The sequence below is a fragment of the Pipistrellus kuhlii genome, unplaced genomic scaffold (assembly GCF_014108245.1).
Source record: "Pipistrellus kuhlii isolate mPipKuh1 unplaced genomic scaffold, mPipKuh1.p scaffold_m20_p_42, whole genome shotgun sequence".
NCBI classification, from domain to species: domain Eukaryota; kingdom Metazoa; phylum Chordata; class Mammalia; order Chiroptera; family Vespertilionidae; genus Pipistrellus; species Pipistrellus kuhlii.
Window position 1 is genome coordinate 3747176 of NW_023425543.1, and position 23988 is coordinate 3771163.

Sequence of the window (23988 nt, forward strand, 5' to 3'; positions counted from 1 at the left end):
GAGGTTAGAAGCTGCCCATGATAGCCAATCGAGTCAGGCAGCCTGGAAAAGGCCTTAGGCGACTGTACAATCTTTGAGCAGAGGAGGGATGGCCAGCACCAGAAATTCCACCTGAGGAACAGGACTCCTGCCTGCACTGAACAGGGTGGCATCAAGATGCCACCCAAGGATGCTACCCTATCGGGAGGGCTGCATCCCCACAGCCATCCCAATGGGCCTGCTGCCACTGGGACGGGGTTTCCCGGTGTTCTGCACTGGGTCTGCAGCTGAGGCCGGCACAGCCGATTTGCAAAGGAACCTCCTGAGGAGGTGGCTGGGAGTTGGGGAGGTGGGTGTGCCGCAATGATTCTCTGAACTTGGTCTCTGAAGTGTCCAAATATTTTCCCCTCTTCTTTGGTTTTCTGTAAGGGCAGGCGGTGTGGAGACATGTCTATCTGCACTCAACCACTACCTGGGCAGCCTCAGTTTGTTAGTGTGCGTAATGGGAATAAAATTCACCTGCTAGGAAATGGCATCAAGCAGTGTCTGACACATAACAGGTGCCTGTTATGTATTTCTTTTTTTTTAAATATATTTTATTGATTTTTCTTACAGAGAGGAAGGGAGAGGAGGAGAGAGTCAGAAACATCCATCAGCAGCCTCCTGCACACCTCCTACTAGGGATGTGCCCACAACCAAGGTACATGCCCTTGACCGGAATCAAACCTGGGACCTTTCAGTCTACAGGCCAATGCTCTGTCCACTGAGCCAAACCAGTTAGGAGCCTTTATATATTTCTTAGCCTCAAAACTAGATGGGTGGTCAATAAACATTCATTCCCTTCATTATAAAGATTAATTACCTAACTAATACCTTGTCCTTGAATTAAATGTCCTTCACTAATCCCACATGTCCTGGGATGTATGTCAGCTATTGATCCCATTTTACAGATGGCATGGTTTGTTCTCACTTAGAGCATCGGGCAAATATACTAGCATGAGAATCCATGACCCCTCCTGTTGGAATGTTAAGGATTATATTTTTCTAGAACAGTGGTTCTCAACCTTCCTAATGCCGCAACCCTTTAATACAGTTCCTCATGTTGTGGTGATCCCCAACCATAAAACTATTTTCGTTGCTACTTCATAACTATAATTTTGCTACTGTTATGAATCATAATGTAAATATGTGTTTTGCGATGCTCTTAGGCGACCCTGCTAGCGGTTCTCAACCTGTGGGTCGCTGCTGTAGAGCCTAAGACCATCAGAAAACACAGATATTTACATTATGATTCATTAACAGTAGCAAAATTATAGTTATGAAGTAGCAACAAAAATAGTTTTATGGTTGGGGGTCACCACAACATGAGGAACTGAATTAAAGGGTCTCGGCATTAGGAAGGTTGAGAATCACTGTTCTAGAATGAACATTTCCCCTGGGCCAAGCGTTGGGGTCAGGAATTAATAAGATTTCATCCCATTTCTTTGTCCGAGAGGGAAGACTCTATTTCCCTGCTAAGGGACTCTAGTCAACTCAAACTGCAAGTTTGAGACTTGACTAGGGAAACAACAGACTGGAGTAGAAAAGGGTTGAAGCCAAGAACTGCCAACCAATGGGACCCCTTACCCACTGTTCCAGGGACTGGCAGGTGAAGGAGGCACCATGCCCGGCCCAGGCCTCACTGCCCTGTGCAGGGAAGGGGTAGGGGGAGGGCGGGCTGAGCCAGGGCCAGACCTGCCCCCTAACAGACATGGCCAGTAAAATAGCCACACAACTCCAGAGAAGCCACTGTGGGGAAACTGAGGCATCAAAAGAAAAACTTGGTGCATTCTCTCTGTAGTGCACAGCCCACAAAGATCGCACTTCTTTTATTTTTTAATATATTTTTATTGATTTCAGAGAGGAAGGGAGAGGGAGACAGAGAGATAGAAACATCAATGATGGGAGAATCATTGATCGGCTGCCTCCTGCTGGGGATCGAGCCCACAGCCCAGGCATGTGCCCTTGACCGTAATCGAACCTGGGACCCTTGAGTCCACCGGCCGACGCCCTATCCACTGAGCCAAACCGTCCAGGGCAAGATCGCACTTCTTGTTTTGTTTTGTTTTTAATATATTTTATTGATTTTTCACAGAGAGGAAGAGAGAGGGATAGAGAGTTAGAAACGTCGATGAGAGAGAATCATCGACCAGCTGCCTCTTGCACACCCCCCACTGGGGATGTGCCCGCAACCAAGGTACATGCCCTTGACCGGAATCAAACCCGGGACCCTTCAGTCCACAGGCCGACGCTCTATCCACTGAACCACACCGGTGCCGGCAAGATCGCACTTCTTGTTCTTCCTTCGGTTGTCACCCAATGAGGGGGGTCAAGCAGTTTCTACCATGCTGAACGAGGCCACTAAATCTTGGGCACCACCAGCGTCCTCCACAGGGACCCTGAAAACCACCAGCCAGCCTGGGACCCCCAAAAGTGCTGCTGCTGAGCCAGCAGCCTGCGGAGCACAGAGAGCATGATCTTGCCTTTGAATTCACACACACACACACACACACACACACACACCTGCCTGCCCTCCCCCCTTGAGTAAGTCACGCCATCACTCTCTGAGCCTCAGTTTCCACATCTTGGAAGAGGAGGCACCTATAATAATCAAAGCGTCCTATGCTAATTAGACCGGACACGTCCTTCCAGACGACCTTCGGGGACCAAGCCCCGGCTGCAAGGGAAACCCCGTGTCCAGGTCCCAGTCACCAGCCTGGGGACACGGAAGGCCTACTCTTGCACTGATTTCATGCATTTGGCCTCTAGGTATCATCGACTGACCTCACTGGGCTCTTGGGGAAAAGTAAGTGAGCTATCCATGTATGGGAAGCAACCAGCTCACAGAAGGCACTCAAAAAAAAATGCTGCTGGGCCGAAAGCAGTGTGGCTCAGTGGATAGAGCATCGGCCTGCGGACTGAAAGGTCCCGGGTTCCATTCCGGTCAGGGGCATGTACCTTGGTTGCGGGCACATCCCCCGTGGAGGGTGTGCAGGAGGCAGCTGATTGATGTCTCATGGATGTTTCTAACTCTCTATCCCTCTCCTTTCCTCTCTGTAAAAAATCAATTATATATATATATATATATATATATATATATATATATATATATATAAATTTTTTTTAAAATCTGTTGGTTCTTTTACTCTTTTGTCCGGAAACAAGATCAGGAGGGTGGTCTCCTGCGGAGCTCCGCTTGTACCCGAGAATTCCTGCTTCCTTTGCGATGTCCTTGGGGATTGGGTTGAAGTCCTGAGGGTCCAACCCCAGGACACACACACACACACACACACACACACACACCCGCAGCCGCCTAACCTCCTCCTCTCCCCGCTCTGCCCTGCCCTGCGGCGCACCCCATCTCCCAAACTTCCGGGGGGATGGCTCCCTGCAAACCCGGGGCTTGCGAGCCGGGGACCGCGCGGCCCGAGACGCCCGGGAGGGAACCCCGTCGGTCGGGCCACCTTCGCGGCCGCCCTCCCGGGGCCCCTCCGACTGCGGAGGATGCCGTCCGCATTGCAGACACCGGCCCGCGGCCCGGGAGCTCTCCTCCCCCCCCACCTCCCGCGCCCTGCGCCCGGCGGCTTCCCCAGCGCCGCGCCCGCCCGCCCGGAGCCGGGGGCCCGCGCGCCAGGCGCCTCCGCCCGCCCGCCCCGCCCGCGGCCGGGGGTGGGGTTTCCCGGCGCCCCCTCCCCGCCGCCCGCCCCGGGTATATGTGCCGCGGCGCGCCATGCCCGCCCGCCCGCCCGCCGCCTACCTCCCGCCGCTCCTCACGGGCTCGCCGAGCGGAGGACGCGCGCCGCTCAAGGTCTCTCCCCGCACCTCTTCCGCGGCTCCTGACTCCGGGCGCCTCTGTCCGGGTCCGTCGTCTTCCCTCCGTGTCCGGCCGGGACGCCGCCGCCGCCGCCGCCGCCTGAGGGACCGGCGGGCAGGAGCCGGACGGAGCGCGGCGCCCGCGCGACCCCGACCCCCCGGGCCTCCGGGCCCAGGAGCCCCGCTGCGGCGCCGGGCGTGCGGGACCCCAAGTTCGTGCAGCGGGAAGCGCGACTTTTCAAGGTAACGGTCTGCTGCCCTCCAGGGCGCCGCTCCGCGCTCTCCTCAGTCTCCCCTCAGGCCCGGGGGGCGCTCCGAGGGGCCGTCCCCTCAGCGCTGAGGCGTCGAGCAAACTTTCCGGCTCGCGCGTGAGGGAGGGCGAAGGAGCGCGTGAGGAGGGACGCCCGCTGGTCGCCGGGCCCCCCCCCCCGCCTCCAACCCCCAGAGTTCAGGAACAGCGGACAGGGCGCTTTTGCGCCAACTCCTGCGGGTTTAGTCCCGGTTCTGACAGGAGCCATCGCTGGCGGGAGCCGGGCTTCGCGGGCTGGAAAGCGCGAGGTCAACTCTCGCGGTGACTTGCGGGCGGTGCGTGGCTTCGCGCCCCCCGGGCCCTGCGCGCGCCCGTCAGTGGAGAGGGGTCTCCCTGGCACGTGAGTTCGCGCCCCGGCCCTGCGCGTGCGCAGTCAGCGGAGAGGGGGTCTCCCTGGCACGTGGCTTCGCGCCCCGGCCCTGCGCGTGCGCAGTCAGTGGGAAGGGGGTCTCCCTGGCACGTGGCTTCGCGCCCCGGCCCTGCGCGTGCGCAGTCAGTAGGGAGGGGGTGTCTCCCTGGCACATGGCTGAGGGATGCACGAAGGAGGGACTTGGGTGGCGGGTCAGGTACCCAGCAGGTGCCCAAGAGAAGCAGCTAGAGCCCTCCGGTGGTCCCACTTCCTTGGCTCCTTCGCCTTCATCCGGGAGCCACAGGGCACCTGGAAAGCGGGGAGGAGATGGCAGAACCCGTGAGCGGCCAAACCTGTCCCCCTCCTTTCCCCCAAGAAGGTGCATTTCTGAAGGAAGAAGAGGGGAGATGAGAACACACGACCCAGGGCAGTGTTTTCAGCTCTGGGTTCCTCCACAGAGGGAGCCAGGGATGGCGCGGAGCGGGGACCCTGGGCTAACCTTGGCGTGGGATGGGTGGGTGGCGGTCAATGTCAACGCACCCACACGCTGGGCCACAGCAAGTGGGGTTGTCTCCCGTTGGGAGGTAGGATCCAACCCAAACCTTTCCATTATTCTCTTCCCGAGCGGGATTCTGATGGGATCCTTCTAGAGTTTCAACCCAGGTCCCCGGATTTGGGTGGATGCGTAAATTCCAGTTCTGTAGGAGGAAAAGAAGGGAGATGCAAAGCTGAATGGGTTTAGGGTGGCATTTCTGGTCCTGGGCGCTGCTGTGGGTGGGTGTCCCGCAGTGTGAGGGGTCCCTGGACCTTGGTCTCCTGATGAGGGAAAGTGAACCAGAAACATGAGGTGACTTGCTACCAGTCGCCCTGTGACTTGGGGGCAGTCCTGATGGAAGGGTGCAGCGGTCTGGGCTCCAATCCTTGTCTCCTTGCCTTGCTCTCGAGGTTGCCAAGGAGAAGGAACAATCAGGCTGTCTGTGCCCCTGGGTGAGGGGTTAAGGAGGCCCCTCGGTAGGGGTGTTGTCCTGTCGATCACAGAGCCTGGGAAGACACCGCCCAGGAATGGAAGGGCAAAGAGAGGAAACTCCAAAGCTTGGAACGCGGAGCGGTGGAGTGAGATGGGGGAGGATGTTTCTAACCTGAAAGAGAAAAAGTTACTGCTCAAAAGATCTCTCACGTTTAAAAAGTGTCGGGATGAAGGGATTATCAAAAGGAAGAAAGAATCTCTCGGAGAAATGTTGGGATTCCTCCAGGTACACGGAGTTGTGTTTAAATGAGATGCATTTTTATGTGCTGTTTCTAGCCGGACACCCATAGGTTTCATTCATTCTCCTGTGTCTACGGAGCGCCACCTAGGTGCCAGGCTTGGCACAGAGCTGGCACAGAGCAGGTCCTCACCAAACGGTCGCTGTGACATGACCCAAGCAAAGCTCATAGTACTCAATAATTGTTTGATATTATTACTATTATTATTATTATTACTACTCAAAAGGTTTTCTTTTCCTAGCATTTTCAATACTGTAAATTGGGATTCCTTAGTATTTAAACGCCCTCAGGTCAATACAGGAGTAAAGAATTGGGGGACGGTCCTAGCCAGTGTGGCTCAGTGGATAGAGTGACAGCCTGCTGACCGAAAAAGTCTGAGTTCCCGGGTCATGGGCACATACCTCATTTGCAGGCTCCTCCCTGGCCTGGGGGGGGCGCCTGGTTAGGGCCGAGTGCAAGGAGGCAACTAATCGGTGTGTTTCTCTCACCTTGCTATTTCTCTCTGTCTTTCCCGCTCTCTTTCACTCTCTCTAAAAATCAATGGAAAAATAGCCTCAGGTGAAGATTTAAGAATCAGGGGGTGGCAGAAACTGGTTTGGCTCAGTAGATAGAGCGTCAGCCTGCGGACTGAAGGGTCCCAGGTTCCATTCCAGTCAAGGGTATGTACCTTGGTTGCGGGCACATCCCCAGTAGGGGTTGTGCAAGAGGCAGCTAATCAATGTTTCTCTCTCATCGATGTTTCTAGCTCTCTATCCTTCTCTCTTCCTCTCTGTAAAAAATCAATAAAATATATATATTTTTTTTAAAAAAAAAAGAATCGGGTGGGGGGATGATGGAAATATTATTCCTTATTTGGCGGCAATCTCTGTGTGCTTGCGTGGTGAGATCCACGCTCTCTAATCTGAGCCACACTTGGCTCTTATTTTGTCCCTGCTCACTAAGTGTCTCTCTCTCTCTCTCTCTCTCACGCGCGCGCGCTCTCTCTCGCTCTCTCTCTCTCTCTTTCACACACACACACCATCCCAGGCAGCCCACCCCCCTGCAATGCTGAAATGGGGGCTCCCCATCCTTCCATGCCCAGAACAGCCTGTCCAACTGCCCAGTCAGAGAGGGGGCGCTCCAAGAGAGAACTCACCTCCCCAAATGGAGGAGAAGAGTTCCAAGAATGAGCAGCCTGCCAGGCAAGTCAGATTCCGGTGAGAATCCCGGCCGGACCACTTACCTGCTACATGACTTCGATGATGTTCCTTGGCTACCTCTGCCTCAGTTTCCTCTTCTCTGAAAAGGGGGGGGGGGGGAACACCGAGGGTTGAAAGACATATAATGGGGGTGCCTAGTCCAGCCCTCAGCGGGAACCACAAATCTTTTTTTTTTAATATATTTTATTGATTTTTTACAGAGAGGAAGGGAGAGAGGTAGAGAGTTAGAAACATCGATGAGAGAGAATCATCCATCAGCTGCCTCCTGCACACCCCTACGGGGATGTGCCCGCAACCAAGGTGCATGCCCTTGACCGGAATCGAACCCGGGACCCTTCAGTCCGCAGGCTGACGCTCTATCCACTGAGCCAAGCCAGTTTTGGCAGGGACCACAAATCTTTAATTCCTGCCTTCTAACGGTTCCCCTCCTAACAGTCACAGGCCGTAAATTCTGGACAGTGCCAGTTTTGAATGTTCTCTTAGTAAAAGACTGTGTGTCCTAAGTGTTGGCGAGAATTTTTTTTTTTTTAATGATGCCCACTCGTGTCTGGTCCCTTCCAAGGCCCTTCTTGTCGGGCACTAGTATGACCACAGCTGAGCCAGGGGGAGCCCACAGGCCCCTGATTGGCGGGGGGCGATGGGGGGAAACAAACCATCTCTCCTCCTCCAGTGACTTCTTTTTTTTTCCCCCAAATATATTTTATGGATTTTTTTTTTTACAGAGAGGCAGGGAGAGGGAGAGAGAATTAGAAATATCAATCAGCTGCCCCCTGTACACCCCTCACTGGGGATGTCCCCGCAACTAAGGTACATGCCCTTGACTGGAATCGAACCCGGGACCCTCCAGTCCACAGGCCAACGCTCTATCCACTGAGCCAAACGGGTCAGGGCTCCCCCAGTCACTTCTAACATGGGCTTTGTCCCATTGCAGGTTGTGAAACCAATTTAGTGGGGCTTTATGACACACAAGGGTATAATCTCATAGTGCTACCCATATAGTTAGGATTAAGATTGTTTCTGGAAACTCTTTTTTGTTTGATTGTTTGTTAATCCTCACCTAGGGATCTTTTTCCATTGATCCTTCAGAGAGAGGGAAAGATGGAGAGAAACATCGATGTGAGGAAAACACATCGATGGGTTGCCTCCTGCACACTCCCTGACCAGGGCCCCGGTCGGGAAAGACCCTGCAACCCAGGTCCATGCCCTTGACTGGTATCAAACCCAGGGACCCTCCGGTCCTCAGGCAGACGTTCTGTCCACTGGCTAGGGCTGGAGACTCTTATTTCTTGTTATATATTTTACAGCCCTCTGTGAATGTATGTGTGTCTATAGCATCTATGTATACGCTATACACAAATATGTGCAAGCTTGATATGTGTGTAATGTATTTCTCACTGTGGTCAAAGAAAGATTAAAAGAGCCGAAACCGGTGTGTCTCAGTGGATAGAGCGTCGGTCTGCGGACTGAAGGGTCCCGGGTTCGATTCCGGTCAGGGGCATGTACCTTGGTTGCGGGCACATCCCCAGTGGGGAGTGTGCAGGAGGCAGCTGGTCGATGTTTCTCTCTCATCGACGTTTCTAGCTGTCTATCTCTCTTCCTTCCTCTCTGTGGAAAATCAATTATATATATATATATATATATATATATATATATATATATATATATTTTTTTTTTTTTTTTTTTTTTTTTTTTTTTTTTAGAAAGAAGGAAAGGTTAAAAGGCATTGATCTCAGGGCTTCCGGTGGCAGGCACAGTCCCAGCACCCGGACTGGATGCTCTCCTGTCCCCAGGCGGGCGGGAAGGCAGCGAGGGGCAGAAGCTGTGGGTGAGAGTGAACGGGGGCGCTGAAGGGAGAAGACCCAGAGGCAGAGGAGAAGCGAGGAAGACCGGCCTGCTGGCGAGTGGAGGGGGCTGCCTGGGGACGGGGGCTGTGAGTGGGACCCGTCTTGGAAGCAGGAGCGTCTCGGGCTGTCCTTGGCCATCCCCTTTCCTGAAGGAAGCCCTCTTCCATAGCTCCAGCAAGCGATGCTGTCTCACCCCATCCCTGTAAGGGGATCTGGACCCCTGGGCATGGTCGAAGATGGGTGGAGATTGCAGGAGAGGGGCTGCTGGAGAGGTGGAGCAAGGGGAAGACCAGCGAGGGGGAAGAGGAGGGGAGGGATGGAGGAGGGAATGCGTAGGGAACGGTAAAACGCTTCCTTTCTTCCCAAGTTGAATCCAGGGCAAGAACGGAAATGGTGGCGTTTACTTTTAAACACTCAGAGCCTCCTTGTAAGCAGCCGAGGGAGTGAGCGTGTGTGTGTGTGTGTGTGTGTGTGTGTGTGTGTGTGTGTGCTGGGAGGGCGGGCCCTGCGGGCTAGCCTGTGCCTGTGAGAGGTGACTTTTCTCCCTCTCAATGGCCTTACAGTGTGTATCCCAAAGACGCTTTTTGTTGAGCTCATGAATAGGTGAATTTGGGGTATGCGGCGCTGGGCATCGCGATCTGGATATTTGGTTACCTTTGAGGTTGCGTGTTTTTTCCTTTTAAGACACACACACACACACCCAAAAAGAGAAGCCCCCTCTCCTGCAGAGAGCTGCTTTTCTGGGCAGTGCCTGTTACTCGGTCATGGACTTGACTTTTTTATTTTTTTTAATTTATTGATTTCAGAGAGGAAGGGAGAGATAGAAACATCCATGATGAGAGAGAGTCATGGATTGGCTGCCTCCTGTACACCCCTAACTGGGGATGGAGCCTGCAACCCCAGGCATGTGGCCTTGGCCGGAATCGAACCCGGGACCCTTCAGTCCACAGGCCGATGCTCTAGCCACTGAGCCAAACCGGCTAGAGCCAAATGACTTGACTTGAAAGGCAAGAGCAAGGAGAAACTTGGGACTGGGCAGGTCTGCCGAGTCTGGCCTGGGAGGCGGCCCCTTTCTCAGCCCCTAAACCTCTGAGGTACAACATGGCCATTCCCAGACCCCAGATGTCCAGGGCCGTCAGGAGCTGTGATGACTCTCATTTAAGAGACTGCGAGGGGGCCCTGACCAGTTTGGCTCAGTGGATAGAGCGTCAGCCTGCGGACTGAAGGGTCCCAGGTTCAATTCCACTCAAGGGCATGTATCTTGGTTATGGGCACATCCCCAGTAGGGAGTGTGCAGGAGGCAGCTGAGCTACGTTTCTCTCTCATTGATGTTTTTAACTCTCTATCCCTCTCCCTTCCTCTCTGTAAAAAAAAAGTCAATAAAATATATATTTTAAAAGAGCGAGAGAGAGAGCGAGAGAGAGAGAGCGCTCGCAAAGGAGATCAAAGCTCGGGGAAGAAACGGTACATGATTCATGACAGCCCAGAGCAGGTTGGTAAGGATCTGAATGGGAACCGAGGCCTTCAGGCCCTCGTCCTGAAGCATACCATATTCATGGAAACCACTTGTTCATTCATTCAACTTTCAGCAATCCTTGCTACATGCCAGGCCCTGTACTAAGTGTGGATAGCACAGCAGTGAATAAAAGCAATTCACTCTTCCTGCCCTTTTACTATTTCTACTCTCACGGGACAGACAGGCTGACCCTTCATTTCTATAAAGCGCTGATTCTCAGCCGGGGAGCTATTTCCCCACCCGAGGAGTATGGGGCCACATGTAGAGATATTTTTATTGTCACCAGGGGAGAGGGGCGATACTACTTGCATCTTGTGGGTAGAAACCAGGGATGCTGCTAGATATTTATAATGCATGGCACAGCACACACACACACACACACACACACCCCTCTAGAGAGAATCAGATGGCCCCAAATGTTAATAATGCCGGGTTGAGAAATCCTGCTTTCAACCTTCGTTTAGTTATTGGGCCAGGTCACGCAGCCAAGAGTGGACCGCCCCAAAGAAAAAAAAGAAAGAAAAAGGACGGGTTGGTTCCATGGATAGAGCGTTGGCCTACAGACTGAAGGGTCCCGGGCGTGATTCTGATCAAGGGCACGTGCCCAGGTTACGGGCCCCATCCCCAGGGTGAGGCATGCAGGAGGCAGCTGATCAGTGATTCTCTATCATCATTGATGTTTCTCTCTCCCTCTCTCCCTCCCTCCTGTTCTCTTCCTCTCTGAAATCAATAAAAAATATTTTTAAGAAAGAGAAAGAACCAAACTGACATGACAATGGTAAAGTAAAAAGAACTTGGACTCTGTCAGCCCAGATAGAGACTGAAATCCCAGCTGTAAGCTCTTGGGCAAGTCATTTACCCTCTCTGAGCCTCGGTCTCTCCGTCTACAAAATGGGGCGCGTGGGATGATGGGAGAGGGTTCAAGATAAATAAAGCCAAGGAAGGACCTGGCAGAAAGCAAGCCAGCCATGAACTAGCAGGTATTATTTATTATTATTATTATTATTATTATTATTATTATTACTTCTGAAGCTTTGAAAGGTCTTGAGGTGGAAAATTACAGCGTCAGCAGGTGCGGACCTGTGGTCACAAGGCCAAGGAAGGTTTGATCTACCTATACCTGGTACTCCCCAGGGTTGAGGCGTGGTTGCCATAGTCACGCCATCTGTTTGGGAGGGTGCAGGTCAGCATCTCCTCCATAAGCACAGCTCGCAGCAGAGGGGCGAGGAAAGGGGGAAAGGGTTTGCTCAATGTGTGAGCACTGGGAGGAGCACTGAGCAGGGCACTGACTGCTGTGTGACGTGGGGAAGTTGCTGCCCTTCTCTGAGCCTGGGTTCCTTAAGCTGTAAGATGGAGGTGTTGCCCCGGCCGGTGTGGCTCACTGGATGGAGCATCAGCCTGCGGACTGAAAGGTCCCAGGTTCGATTCCGGTCAAGGATATGTGCCTTGGTTGCGGGCACATCCCCAGTGAAAGGTGTGCATGAGGCAGCTGATCGATGTTTCTCTCTCATCGATGTTTCTAGCTCTCTATCCCTCTCCCTTCCTGTCTGTAAAAATCAATAAAATATATTTTAAAAAAAAATGGAGGTGCTAAGGCGAGCCCTCCCAGGTCAAGATCCAGTAGGAAATGACTGTCCGGGAAGGTGTTTTGTGGGGCTTCCATGAAGACTAAGTGGGGACCTTTTGTGTGGTTGTTGTTTTTTTAATATATTTTATTGATTTTTCACAGAGAGGAAGAGAGAGAGATAGAGAGGTAGAAACATCGATGAGAGAGAATCATCCATCAGCTGCCTCCTGCACACCCCCTACTGGGGATGTGCCCGCAACCAAAGTAAACGCCCTTGACCGGAATCGAACCTGGGACCCTTCAGTCCGCAGGCCGACGCTCTATCCACTGAGCCAAACCTGTTTCTGCAAAGTGGGGACCTTTTGTATCTAGTGTGCTCCATACCTAATCCAGTTTGTGGCATATAGAATGAATGAATGAATGAATGAATGAATGAATGAATAGTTGGTTTCTCTGGGAACTTCATCTGTCATGAATGGATGAATGACCAAATGAATAGACAAACGAATGGACCATCACACTACCAGGGGTCCTCAAACTTTTTAAGGTGGGGGCCAGATCACAGTCCCTCAGAGAGCTGGAGGGCCGGACTATATGAACTACTAATTCCTACTGTAACACCTTGGCTGCGCTCACTGCCCAAAAAACCTGGCGGGCCGGATCAGACTCCTCTGCGGGCCGCATGTGGCCCGCGGGCCGTAGTTTGAAGACGCCTGCTACTTCCTATTCTTGACGCGGAGAGTTCCAACAATACCCAGAAGGGCAGTTCTCCGCGTTGCCCCTCCTCCAGCACCAGCAAACCAAAGGAAGCCAGGACCTACCTCTGTGTGTGCCCAGGCCAGGCAACAGCACCCTCTACAGGTCACTGCAGGCACAGCAATTAAGTTATGACAGCCCCCAAGGTGGCAACCCTGGGGAATACCAGGTATAGGTAGATCAGAACCAAGGAAGGCCAGGCTGCCGAAAAGAGGACCAAATCAGGACCAGGAACCCAGAGACTTATCTCCGTGCAGGCACAGCCTCAAACACCTCCATTTACCCATCTGTAAAATGGGCCCATTGCTCCATCCCACGGAGTGGAAGTCGCCATGAATGAAGTGGCCTAACTGAAAGCCACTAGCCATAGGCGTGGATTTGGTAAATTGGTTCTAATTTCCTTAGAGTCGTGAAGCATCAGAGCAGAAAGGGTCACATTCAGACCCATAGAAGGACGCACCAGGCCTGGCCAGTGTTGCTCAGTGGTTGAGCGGGGCTCCGTGAATCAGGAGGTCAGGGTTTTCAATTCCCAGTCCGGGCACACGCCTGGGTTGCGAACTTGATCCCCAGTGTGGGGCATGCAGGAGGCAGTTAATCAATGATTCTCTCTCATCATTGATGTTCCTCTCCCTCTCCCTTCCTCTCTGAAATTCATAAAAATATTTTTTTAAAAGAACACATCAGATCACTGTGCCATCCCATCAAAACAACTGTGGGCAGATTTTTTTTTCCTGGTACTACCCACTGTCCACTGGGCCACCCTCTAGCTCTATTCCTTCCAGGTGCTTGCTGGTCCCAGGGTTGATTTTGGTAAGAAATCCTTTTATAAGAAAAACATCCAAGGCAAGGAGGAGGCCAGCATCCCATATCCCTCAGAAAACAAGGGCTTTCGCCCTAGCCAACCGGTTTGGCTCAGTGGACAGAGCATTGGCCTGTGGACTCAAGGGTCCCAGGTTTGATTCCGGTCAAGGGCATGTACCTTGGTTGCGGGCACATCCCCGGTAGGGGGTGTGCAGGAGGCAGCTGATCGATGATTCTCTCTCATCGATGTTTCTAACTCTCTATCCCTCTCTCTTCCTCTCTGTACAAAATATATTTTTTTAAAAAATAATGTCAAATTTCCCTATCTCCTCTCTCAAGCCAGAGACAGGGTTCCTGCTTCCTGAATATAGTCACCCTTGACCTTGGATTCAAGTGCATTTATCCCAAGAGGCCAATGAGGCCAGGCCAGGGTTCCTCAACGTGGATGGGACAGAACATTCCTGGAAGAGACAAAGTCCCTGCTGAAACCAGTTTGGCTCAGTGGATAGAGCATGGGCCTGCAGACTGAAGGGTCCCAGGTTCGATTCCGGTCAAGGGCATGTACCTTGGTTGCGGGCACATCCCCGTTGGGGGGTGTGCAGGAGGCAGCTGGTCGATGTTTCTCTCTCATCGATGTTTCTAGCTCTCTATCCCTCTCCCTTCCTCTCTGTAAAAAAATAAAATATAAAGAGAGAGAGAGAACGCCTAGCTGGGGCATGACAAAAAGGTCTCATCCCCAAGAGTTCAACGGAATAAAACGGGTCCCTTTCCCACAGGAGTCAGTAAGACTTGTCTACACCAGGGGGGGGCTTCTGGCATCCGTTCGGTGCCTGGGAAATGGTAATTAAGTCCCCCTGTCCTTCCTCACTGCAAGCACGAACTATGACATCAATGAAGGCCATTTGCGTCTCCTTTCTCAGCCCTCTGGGACAGCGGAGATCGGGTCCCAGACTTTTAGGATAAAGCCCCGTCCCCTTGGTTGGCCCCAGCCCTCAGGGGCTGGTCTCCCCTGCCCTCAGCACCCACAGTTCGCCCTCCCCTCCCCCAGCACCCTCAGCCGCAGGGCCTCCCTGGCCAGGATGCCCCTCCCACAGGGCTCCACATGGCTGGCGCGCCCCGGTCCTTCAGGTCCAGACGTCACCTCCGGGGAGGCAGCCGATCCATGATTCTCTGTCGTCATGGATGTTCCTCTCTCTCTTTCCCTCTTCCTTCCTTGCTCTGAAATCAATTTGTGTGTGTGTGTGTGTGTGTGTGTGTGTGTGTGTGTTTTTAATTTATTTTTTTAAATAGTTCAAATGTCAAGGTACATGCCCTTGACCGGAATCAAACCTGGGACCCTTCAGTCTGCAGGCCGACGCTCTATCCACTGAGCCACACCGGTGAGGGCCTCATAACACCCTTTGTTGGCTTACACGGTGTTCCAGCCCCAGCCTTCATCTGTGAGATAGGCAGCAAATATCTCCATCGGGGGCCCAAATTAAACAAATGATGTGTTCTCCCGTATGTCCGTGTTTTTATGCCAACCAGGGGTAGAATAAGACGGCGTCTGTTTTAGCACTATTTTTTTTATTGATGGATTTGAGGGAGAGAAACATTGATTTGTTGTTCCACTTACGTAGGCATTCATTGGTTGATTCTTTTTTTAAAATATATTTTTATTGATTTCAGAAGGGAAGGGAGAGGGAGAGATAGAAACATCACTGATGAGAAAGAACCATCACTGATTGGTTGCCTCCTGCACCCACCCCCCCACCCCACCCTCCCACCCCCGCCACCGGGATCCAGCCTGCAACCCGGCCATGTGCCCTAACCGGGAATCGAACCGTGACCTCCTGGTTCATAGGTGGATGCTCACATCTACGGAGCCACACCCGCCGGGCTTAAACCTCCTTCTTTTGACCCTCGTGGGCAGGTCCCGATCCCAGATCTGGGAGACACGTCTTAGAGAACGTCCACTCAGCAACCTCTGGGTCAGGCTCCCCCTTGAGCCAACAGGACATACTGGGCCACTCTGGGGAGTCTGGGTAACAGTGAGATGGAAGGGGTGGGTCTTGGGTCATGAGCAGGAACCTCACCCCTCCCCCCCCCCCCCCCCCCCCCCGTGAAAACCCTGGCCTGCACAGCTCAGGCGAGCTTCCCGATGGGCTGTCACACCAGTAAGCGCCGTCCTCGGGGGTCCCCTGGGAAAGGAGAACTGGGGGCTCCGGGCCTGGCATCTCCTGGCCCTGCCCTATGCCTCTTTCCTTGGCAGAGTTTGACCTGCACCCCTTTCCTGCCACCGAGGCGTCCCTCTGGGTCCCAGCCCCTCCCCAAGTCCCTGCAGGAAGGAGCTCTCTGCCCACGGGGCCGGCGGGCAGCGCCGAGTGGAGAAACCGGGCTCCGGGCCCAGATCCCCGCCCCGGGAAAGGTGCTCGCGCCCGATGGAAAATTTGGGCTGAAAGACGCGTGTTTCCAAAACCCCAGGTCCAATATTTACACAGCGTCTGAAATTAATTCGAGAAAATCTCCAAGTGCCCGGGCTGGCACGGAGGGCTGGGAACAGGAAGGGGCCGGTCCCAGGACCGGGGTTTTTTTCCACCGAGAGAAACGGGGCAAAGCTAACGACCCTGGTGAGTGACTCAGGGGCTGTCCATCCTGCCACGTAGCCCTCCGCTTTTATTTTTTTATTAATATTTTTCTTGCTTTTTTTTTTTTTTTAAATATATTTTGTTGATTTTTTTTACAAAGAGGGAGGGAGAGTTAGAAACATCGATGAGAGAGGAGCATTGATCAGCTGTCTCCTGCACACCCCCTATTGGGGATGTGCCCACAACCAAGATACATACCCTTGGCCAGACTCGAACCCGGGACCTTTCAGTAGGGTGTGTGCAGGAGGCAGCCGATCGCTGTTTCTAACTCTCTATCCTCTCCCTTCCTCTCTGTAAAAAAAGCAATAAAAAATATAATTTTAAAAAATTAAATTAGATCTAGGAAATATAGAAGTGCCAAACTGACGGTCAAACCTCAGAGGGAAGGCAGGTGGGATGGGGGGGGGGGGGGGGGGCAGTAAGAGATCAACCAAAGGACTTGGATGCATGCATATAAGCATAATCCATGGATTGGGGCGATCCAGGATGAGGCCTGTGCTGGGGTAAGGTCAATGGAGGGAAAAGCAGACATATGTAATACTCTCAACAGTAAAGAACTAGTAAATAAACAAGTAAATAATTTTTAAATAAATAAATTAGTACTAGGAGCAATTAGTCTGGCTGGTATGGCTCAGTGGTTGAGTGTCGACCCAGGAACCAAGAGGTCACCAGTTCGAATCCCTGTCAGGGCACATACCCTGGTTTCGGGCTCAATCCTCAGTAGGGGGCGTGCAGGAGGCAGCTGATCGATGCTTCTCTCTCATCAATGTTTCTAACTCTCTATTCCTCGCCCTTCCTCTCTGTGAAAAATCAATAAAATATATTTTTTTTAAAAATAGCTGGTAGAAGCAGTTAGAAGCCAGAGGCAGGGCCTGCTAAGGACACAGGAGCCCTGCAGTGTCAGATCAGAGGGGGGCGCTTCTGTTCACTTCCCGGCAAACACTGGCTGCGTCTGCACTGCAGGCCGGAGCGTGCCCTGGAGGCGACCGTGGCCCTGCCCTGCCCTGCCCTGCCCTGCCGGCTTGGAGACCAGCAAACCAGCCTCGGTTCCAGGGGCAGCTCCCGTGACCCCTGGGCCTCGTGGAGGACAGCACGGTCCCTGGGCAGTGAGGCTGCATCTGATGGAAACAGAGGGGTCCCCAGGGCTGTTCCCCCAGGCCTTTTCTTTACTTAGTACTGCTTCCTCCCAGTAGTACACGGTGAGCCACACCGGCCAGGCTGAGGCAGTCAGTCCATCTCAGCCGGAGAAGCGAGCGTACCGCTGGCTTGTGACGCTGTGCACGGCTGTGTGGAGGTATGCCGGCGTGCCAGCCCCACACGGGACTGTGGGAAGGTCACGGTCCATGTGCACCGCGTGGGGTGACAACCAGGATCCTCCCCTCCCAGGTCCCCAGCACCAAAGGTGTGTGGGCTGCTTTGTGCCCGTTCTCCAGGGCCCATTTTATTTTATTTACTTTATTTTATTTTTTTTTAATTTAATTTTATTATTTTTTATTTTATTTTACTTTATTTTGTTTATTTATTTTACTTTATTTTGTTTATTTTACTTATTTTGTTTATTTTATTTTTATTTTTTATATTATTTTATCTTATCCTATTTTTATTTATTTATTTTTATTTTATTTTACTTTATTTTACTTTATTTTGTTTATTTTATTTTTTATTTATTTTATTTTATTATTTTTTATTTTTATTTTTATTTTTTTTTATTACTTGAGGCCTGGTGTCCCACATTTGTGCACTGCGGGGAGGAGGCCTGCTCCCTCTCACAGTGTGGGACCCTTTGGGGGATGTCCGCCTGCCAGCTTAGGCCCGCTCCCCGCAGTCAGGCATCCCTCGAGGGTTCCTCAGTGCTGCCACGAAGGCAAAAGAGGCTCCACCCACTGCTCCTGCGTTGAGCTTCTGCCCCCTAGTGGTCAGTGCACGTCATAGCAACCAGTCATTCTGCCGTTGGGTTGATTTGCATATTAGCCTTTTATTATATAGGATTTTTAAATATCTTTTTTATGGATTCAGAGAGGACAGGAGAGGGAGCAGGAGAGAGAGAGAGAGAGAGAGAGAGAGAGAGAGAGAGAGAGAGAGAGAGAGAGAAACATCAGTGACGAGGGGGAACCGTGGATCGGCTGTCCCCTACTGTGGATCAAGCCCACAACCTGACCATATACCCTGACCTGGAATCAAACTGTGACCTCCTGGTTCATAGGTGGATGCTCAACCATGAGCCACGCCGGCCAGGCGATCTTGGAAAACCTTGAGCACAGTGAGAGCTGCCCAGTCCTGGCATGGGCCTCCTTGGGAAGGATTGAACACCTTCCTCTCAATCAGAAGACCTCAGCCATAAGGGCATGGTCCCTGGCAGGGAGGTTGTGACTGCAAAACCCCATAGACCTCACTACTGGAGGAACAGGAAAAAAGCCATTAAGCCCTGGTTGCAGGCTCCTCCCCGGTCGAGGCATGTGCAGGAGGCAACCCATCGATGTGTTTCTCTCACATCGATGTTTCTCTCTGTCTCTCCCTCTCTCTTCCATTCTCCCTAAACATCAATGGGAAAATATCCTCGGGTGAGGTTTTAAAAAACAAAATTAAAAAGTCATTTAAGCTGAAACCAGTGTGGCTCAGTGGATAGAACTTCGGCCTGCAGACTGAAGGGTCCCAGGTTTGATTCCAGTCAACGGTACGTACCTTGGTTGCGGGCACATCCACAGTGGGGGGCGTGCAAGAGGCAGTTGATCGATGACTCTCATTGATGTTTCTAACTCTCTATCTCTCTCCCTTCCTCTCTATAAAAAAATCAATTTTATATATATATATATATTTTTTTTTTTTAAGTCATTTGATCCACTGTGTTATGTGGGAAAAGCATCGATGTGAAAGAGACACATCACTTTTGCTGCCTCCCACACACCCCTAGACCAGGGCCAGGGATGGGGCCCACAACCGAGGTCTGTGCCCTTGACTGGAATTGAACCCGGGACCCTTCAGTCCACGGGGCCAACGCTCTATCCACTGAGCCACACTTGCCAGGGCCAGTCCCATAATTTGATGGAATAAAGGCCAAGGCTCAGGCCAGGTTGGCAATACGGCACAGAGTCTACTGATGAGGAAGGGAAGGATTTCCCTGTTCCTAGCTCTGGGTCTCTCTCTCTCTCTTCCCTCCCCGCCCCCCCCAACAGCCTCACGCAGCAGCATTCAAATACCAGGCACCCCCTCTCCCCTCCCTCCGCCCGGGTGCACCCTCCCCTCCCCACGTCCCGCACGGTGGCCTGGCAGAGTCCTGGCGACGCTTGGAACCCGGACAGAATGGAATGTCTCCCTGTTTTCCTTACAGCGAAGAAAACACACACACACACACAGACACACACACACACACACACACACACACACACACACATGCGCGTGGGCCTATTTACCGGCGGTATTTCTATCCCCGAGTTTGTCTTTAAAAAAAAAAAGAAGAAATAAAATTAGTTTTGCTGCCCACTCCACACACACACACACACACACACACACACTCACACTCACACACACACATATCCCCACCCTTTTCATGGCTGGTCGAGGAGACCTGGGGTGGGACTCAGAGCCGGCCCACGGCCCCCAGAACCACAGCGTCCAGGACAATGCCGAGCTTGTCTGCAGCGAGGGGAGAGACACGGCTCCGAAAACATACTCGCCGCGGCCCGGGAAGGGCGTTCCGAGGCAGGACGGACAGACAGGCGGGCCTTGTGTCTGGCTGGACACGGATCCCTGAGGCAGGAGCCCACACATCTCGCCCCCTCCCCTTGGGGTCCCCCAAGGGGCTGCTTTCCAGCTGTGACTGGTCACGTGAGACCATGGCAGCCCCTCTCGGAGCCAGAATCTGGAGCCCCAGTTTTTTGTGTGGTTTTTGATGTGTTTTGTTTTTTAATATATTTTATTGATTTTTTTTTTTTTACAGAGAGGAAGGGAGAGGGATAGAGAGCCAGAAACATCGATGAGAGAGAAACATCGACCAGCTGCCTCCTGCACCCCCCTCCCCCCCACCGGGGATGTGCCTGCAACCAAGGTACATGCTCTTGACCGGAATCGAACCCGGGACCCTTGAGTCCGCAGGCCGACGCTCTATCCACTGAGCCAAACTGGTTTTGGCCTTTTGAGTGGGTTTTTTTTAGGGCAGCATCTAAGGCACATGTGTCAAACACAAGGCCCGCGGGCCAAATCCGTCCCGCCAGGCCTTGCAATGTGGCCCGCACCGCGCTGTCATCACTGCACTCCGCTGTGTTTCCATCACAATGACAGTTTATGACTGTTCAGTAAACCGTTCAGCCCGCGATTTAGGCTGGATTTTAGATTTTGGCCCCTTCTCTGATTGAGTTCGACACCCCTAATCTAAGGAACAAAGTCCCAAGGAGGAGTGTGAGGGGGCTGTGTCTTAGGGCTTTGGGGTTTCCTAGACTTCCTGCCCTGTGAGGGAGACACACCTCCCACGTCCATCTCAGTGCCCCCTGGAGCACTCAGATCGTGAAGGGAAGGTCACTCAAACAACAGGCCCGTCTGGCTCGTGTGCTCAGTGGTTAGCGTAGACCTTGGAACCAGGAGGTCACGGTTCGATTCCCAGGCAGGGCACCTGCCCAGGTTGCAGGAGCATGCAGGAGGCAGCTGATTCTCTCTCATCATTGATGTTTCTACCTCTCCCTTCCTCTGAAACCAATAAAAATATTTCTTGAAAAACTAAAAAAAAAAAAAAAAAAAAAAAAAAACAGCCCAGAAAGGTTGACACCCAAGAGGGTCCCTCAGAGTCCTGGGTCCTGCCCACAGCGCCCCCATACGTCCCTGGGATGGGTACCCAGACTAGATGGGAACCTCAGTTGGACAGGAATCCGCCCAGCCCCATCCGACAGTGACTGAGCCAGCAGCGCCACCTGCTGGGCCATAGGGTTCTGACAGGCTCAGCTGGGTGAACTCCATCCTTGTCTTTAGCTGCAGGTCGGCCATCCCCTTCAAGGCTTCCTCTCTCCCTGTGGATTGTCTGTGCTGCAAACATGTCTGTTTTTTATGACACACGGAGTGGCCAGATGATTATCATCTCTGAACCCATACTCATCTGGCCACTCCGTGTAAATCCTATAGAATAAAAGGCTAATATGCAAATTGTCCCCTCGACCAGGAGTTCGACCAGCAGGCAGGCCGGGCAACCGCCCATGTCCCCTCCCCCTGGCCAGGCTGGCCGGACCCCACCCATGCACGAATTCATGCACCGGGCCTCTAATATATATATGTGTGTGTGTACACACACAGAGAGAGTGACCAGATTATTATCCGTTCAAAGATCATCATCATGTGGCCACTTAGCATATATTCTTATTGATTTCAGAGAGGAAGAGAGAGGGAGAGAGAGAGAGAGAGAAACTTCCACGATGAGAGAGAATCATGGATCGGCTGCCTCCTGCACACCCCCTACTGGGGATGGAGCCCACAACCCGGGCGTGTGCCCTTGACCGGAATCAAACCCGGGACCCTTCGGGTCCACAGGCCTTCACGCTATCCACTGAGCCACACCAGCCAGGGCGTGTGCCAATTGCTCACGGACTGGAGAGGAGGGCGGGGCAGGTGCCAGTGCAGGTCCGTGCAAAGGGGCAGGGGGGTGGGGGGTGACCAGCAGACAGCCTCGGGCACATGTGACGTTTCTCTTCGCGTATCCTGTGTCCCTCCTCGGCCTCCCTGCGTCTGAACCCCCAAATAACCCTCCCGCCTCCCCTCTTCCAGGTGAACTATGACCACTTTACTCCTCCTGTTGGTGACCCTCAGGGTCACGGCCGCCGCCGCCATCTCCATACAAGTCTCAGGTGAGGACATGCGCACGCCGGTCCCATCCCTCCGGTCCTGAGCCCCGTGTTGCTGCTGGTCCCAGAGATAGAGCCCCCCACATCCTGGCCTTTTCCCCCCAGCCCTCCCTCTTTTCTGTATCATTGAAGCCCACCGCAGTGACAGAGGAAGAGAGAGGGAGAGAGAGAGAAACATCAATGATGAGAGAAAATCATGGATCGGCTGCCTCCTGCATGCCCCACACTGGGGAGCACACGCATGCGTCCAGGTGCCCTCTGGGATGGACAGCTGCAGGGGGGGGCGTGGGGCGACCAGGCAGGTGCCCACCTTCCCAGGACCCCCTCCAGGGGTCTCCCCTAGAATTGCTTGCACATGGAGTTTGGGATCGGGGCCCTTGAGGAGCCCAAAGAGAAAAGGCTGCCAGGGAAGGACGGGCTGTGGCCACAGAGAAAATGGCCTGAGACACAGAGAGAAGCCCCAGGCCGGTGGTCGGCAAACTCATCAGTCCACAGAGCCAGATATCCACCGCACAACGATCGGCATTTCTTTGGAGAGCCACAATTTTTTAACATATATTTTATTGATTTTTACAGAGAGGATGAGAGAGGGAGAGAGAGTTAGAAACATCGATGAGAGAGAAACATGGATCAGCTGCCTCCTGCACACCCCCCACTGGGGATGTGCCCGCAACCGAGGTCCATGCCCTTGACCGGAATCGAACCCGGGACCTTTCGGTCCGCAGGCCGACGCTCTATCCACTGAGCCACACCGGTTCCGGCTAGAATGTGTTCTATTGAGCGATCTTAAAAAGCTTAAATACCTTAGACCCAGGGTCTCCCCGTGTCCTCTTGCCCTGAGACCCACAGAGACGCAGCCCCTGGCGGGAACCCACAGGGAGGGCAGGGGTGCCCACACAGGTCCATGCCCATTCCCTGGGGGGGTACGGTGGAGAGCTTTAAAAAGGGCAGAGCCAGCCGAAACCAGTTTGGCTCAGTGGAAGAGCGTCATTCTGCAGACTGAAGGGTCCCAGGCTCGATTCAGGTCAAGGGCATGTACCTTGATTGCGGGCACATCCCCGGTGGGGAGTGTGCAGGGGGCAGCTGGTCGATGTTTCTGGCTCTCTGTCTCTCTCCTTTCCTCTCTGTAAAAAATCAATAAAATATATTTAATAAATAAATAAATAAATAAATAGGGCAGAGCCGGGCCCCCCGCTCCTCAGCCTGGCCCCTCTCAAACCCGCTGGGCTGTGGACCTTCAAAGAGAGGTTTGTTGCCGAGGGGCCCGGTGGTGACTGCCCAGGACACCAAAAGGTTAGGGCTGGACCCAAACATTTTTGGCTCCCCTGTTCCCTGCGCTGGTATGTACCTCTCACCCACAAGTATCTGAAGCATTTTTACGTCCACCCCGCAGCCTGTCCTGGAGGGATTGGCGGGGGGGAAAGGTCCCCTAACGCTGGGATTCGCCATGAAAGGGGCCGTTTTTCCCCAAAGCTGTTTGCAGTCCTGTTCCAGGATGACCTTGACTTCTAACGGGGCTTGGTGAACCACAGCAGCTTCACCGTGAATTCTCTCTGTGATTTCTTTTTTTAAGGAGAGAGAGAGAGAGAGAGAGAGGGAGAGAGAGAGAGAGAGGGAGAGGATAAGCTGCCTCCTGCACGCCCCCTACTGGGGATGGAGCCCGAAACCCAGACATGTACCCTGGCTGGGAATCGAACCGGCGACCTCTCAGTGCGTATGGGATGACGCTCAACCATCTGAGCCACATGGTCCAGGACTCTCTGAGGTTTTTGTGTGTGTGTGTGTGTGTGTGTGTGTTTTTAAATATATTTTACTGATTTTATACAGAGAGGAAGGGAGAGGGATAGAGAGCTAGAAACATCGATGGGAGAGAAACATCCACCAGCTGCCTCCTGCACATGCCCTACTGGGGAGGTGCCCGCAACCCAGGTCCATGCCCTTGACCGGAATCGAACCTGGGGCCCTTCAGTCTGCAGGCCGACGCTCTATCCACTGAGCCAAACCGGTTTCGGCACTCTTCTGAGTTTTTATGGAGTCTGAGCATAGCTCACCCCGACCTCTTTGCAGACTTAAATGTCTGATCTCCTCCGATGCTTCCCC

General features: G+C 53.0%; 1 protein-coding gene across 2 annotated transcripts in view; it reads left to right on the forward strand.

Annotated features, from left to right (window-relative positions):
* Positions 1-3772: 3772 nt before the first annotated feature.
* ACAN (aggrecan) overlaps positions 3773-23988 on the forward strand; it is a 52827-nt gene continuing 32611 nt past the window's right edge. For both annotated transcript variants that reach the window (XM_045572022.1, XM_045572023.1), the window contains exons 1-2: positions 3773-4074; positions 21812-21891. In XM_045572022.1, the coding sequence (XP_045427978.1) occupies positions 21819-21891 (73 nt within the window). In that variant the 5' untranslated portion in view covers positions 3773-4074; positions 21812-21818. The remainder of the gene's footprint in view (positions 4075-21811; positions 21892-23988) is intronic.